This window comes from Ranitomeya variabilis, chromosome 3 (assembly GCF_051348905.1).
Source record: "Ranitomeya variabilis isolate aRanVar5 chromosome 3, aRanVar5.hap1, whole genome shotgun sequence".
NCBI classification, from domain to species: Eukaryota; Metazoa; Chordata; class Amphibia; order Anura; family Dendrobatidae; genus Ranitomeya; species Ranitomeya variabilis.
The window spans coordinates 788388882-788391173 of NC_135234.1; the positions used below are offsets into that span (position 1 = coordinate 788388882).

Below are 2292 nucleotides of genomic sequence, written 5' to 3' on the forward strand. Positions count from 1 at the left end.
AGTAATAATTTGGGGGGCAGCTAAAACATCGGTAGAGCGATCCTTTGCCAGAAATCTAATGTGTATAGATACTTTCAGTCACTAGAAGAAGAATAATTCCTCACTAGGACTCTAATATCTCTAGAGTCCATTTGGTTGCCTACAAGTTGTCCTACTCTGATGACTTTCATGAATTTCAATGAGAAAAGCAATGTAGCAAACATTCTGCAACTTGAGGACCATCAATTTAGGTCTGATAACTATTGCCTAACTGTTGCTTGTGCTTTAGGTTATGACTGTCCTTTTTCTTTAGCATGAGGACTTCAACCAGAAGGTTTTCTCTTACTATTCTGATAATGGTCAACTTCACTGAGGTCAGCAACAAGACTAACAATCAAACTGTAGAAATCGTGAGGAGTACCCTGCTTGCCTTAGTGCTCCTGTCCTTCTGTGTCTTCATCTACTTTGTGACAATCATCTTGTACGTCTTCTTCACCACTCCTCATGTTCGGGAGAATGCTCGCTACATCCTGTTTGTCCACATGCTCATAAACGATACCTTGCTACTTTCTGTGCTGATATTCGTCTCTCTTGTAGCTATATTTGATGTGTACATCCCTGTGCCGATATGTTATGCCCTCGTCATGTACTCCACAAGTTCATTTAAGGTGACAGCCTACAACTTGGCCATCATGTCCTTTGAACGTTACTTTGCCATTTGCTATCCGTTAAGACATGCACAAGTCTGCACCATGCAGAGGTCTCTTTTAGTCATTGGAGTCATGTGGCTTCTGAGTAGCACTCCTCTGGTGCCTGACTTTATCGCCATGTGTTATTCAATGCCAAAGAATTTCTTCTCCACCAGCTTGATATGTCAGTGGTCAACATTTGCAATGAACAGTTTTCAATTAACCCTAAGGTCATTGATGGAGATCACCACCTTCATCTTGGTGGGATTGGTCATCCTTTACACCTATGTGAAAGTTATGGTGGTGGCTCGGAAGATTGGATCTGGGAGGTCTTCTGCTTTTAAGGCAGAGAAAACTGTTCTTCTTCACGCCTTCCAGCTCGGACTCTGTATGATGTATTTTTCATATTCTTTCACTGATGCTTACTTGAGGAAATATTTCTATTTTATACCAATAACCAACTTTTTCTTATTCATGTGCATCCCCAGATATATCAGTCCTTTGATTTATGGTGTAAGGGATGAAGTGTTCCGAAAATATATAAGGAAGATGAACTTCTTTGTATAGTTGGATGGATGTCACTAAATAAGGAAAGGCCAAACTTTACAACTTTTTGCAAAATGGGTGCAGCCCAAAAGGATGGTTGGACAATATTTATTAGGTAGACTAGGAATGAAAGGACCCATATCTACATGCCCACTATCAGGTATAATACAACACATATTATAATAAATTTGTCCCAATCACCCAATTTACTTTTTTTTACTTAAAAAATATGTTTTAGTAGAGGTGGGCCAAATCTTGGGTAGGTTGGCAGTATGTATAGTATTCATCTTTTGGTTCTACTTTAGTTCAGGCATTGGTGGGCAGATCCTACTCGTGTACACAAGCAGTATCTGGTGTAGAATGTCTTTTCACTCCATGAGAAGTTGAAAAATACATTTTGCTTTGATCCCGATATGACTATTGTAGATGGGAGCCAACAGAGGACCCTCCAACTACGAAGAACACATGACCGATACTATTATTATCATACAGCCAAAGCTCACCGGAGGATTTTCAGGTATTCTTGTTTGGTCCTGAGAAGCCACATTCGAGATATCTGTGAACAATACTCCAATCTTAGAGACTGATATTCTGTGTGTTTCCATTTCTAAGAACCAAGTAAAACTGTAAAAGTGAAAACAAAAAACCATGAAAAAGTTAAAAAAAAAATGGAAAAATCTTGTGGAATGTAAAAATGTGTGAAACTCAAAAATTTGTAGAATTTCAATAATTTTAAATTTTTAATAATAATTAAAACATTATTAATATTTGAATAATTCAATCTTATGGATAGAATTGAGCAAAAAGATTTGTACTGCCCATATTCGGTGTTGAGTCCTCCAAGGAAGTCAGGCCAGGAGGGGCAGTGTTCACTTCTGTACCCGATGTCTTCAGCCCTGCATCTGGATTTTGCGACGTCTTTATGTCTTACTCTATGAGATGCCTGGGATGCTGGCCCCAGGAATGCAGTCTGCCCCGGAGTAACTCCTCAGTAGACTGGAAGCCAGATTAGGGGAGAGCGAATCTTTTGCTCAGCTCTAGTTGTAGATCATTATAGTCTCCAGAGACAAATAAGAAA

The 2292-nt window shown here is 39.1% G+C and overlaps 1 protein-coding gene across 1 annotated transcript; it reads left to right on the top strand.

Annotated features, from left to right (window-relative positions):
* The first annotated feature begins 335 nt into the window (after positions 1-335).
* LOC143817867 (odorant receptor 131-2-like) lies at positions 336-1235 on the top strand. Its single transcript, XM_077299330.1, has one exon. It carries the CDS (start codon positions 336-338, stop codon positions 1233-1235), a length of 900 nt encoding a protein of 299 aa, XP_077155445.1.
* Positions 1236-2292: the final 1057 nt, after the last annotated feature.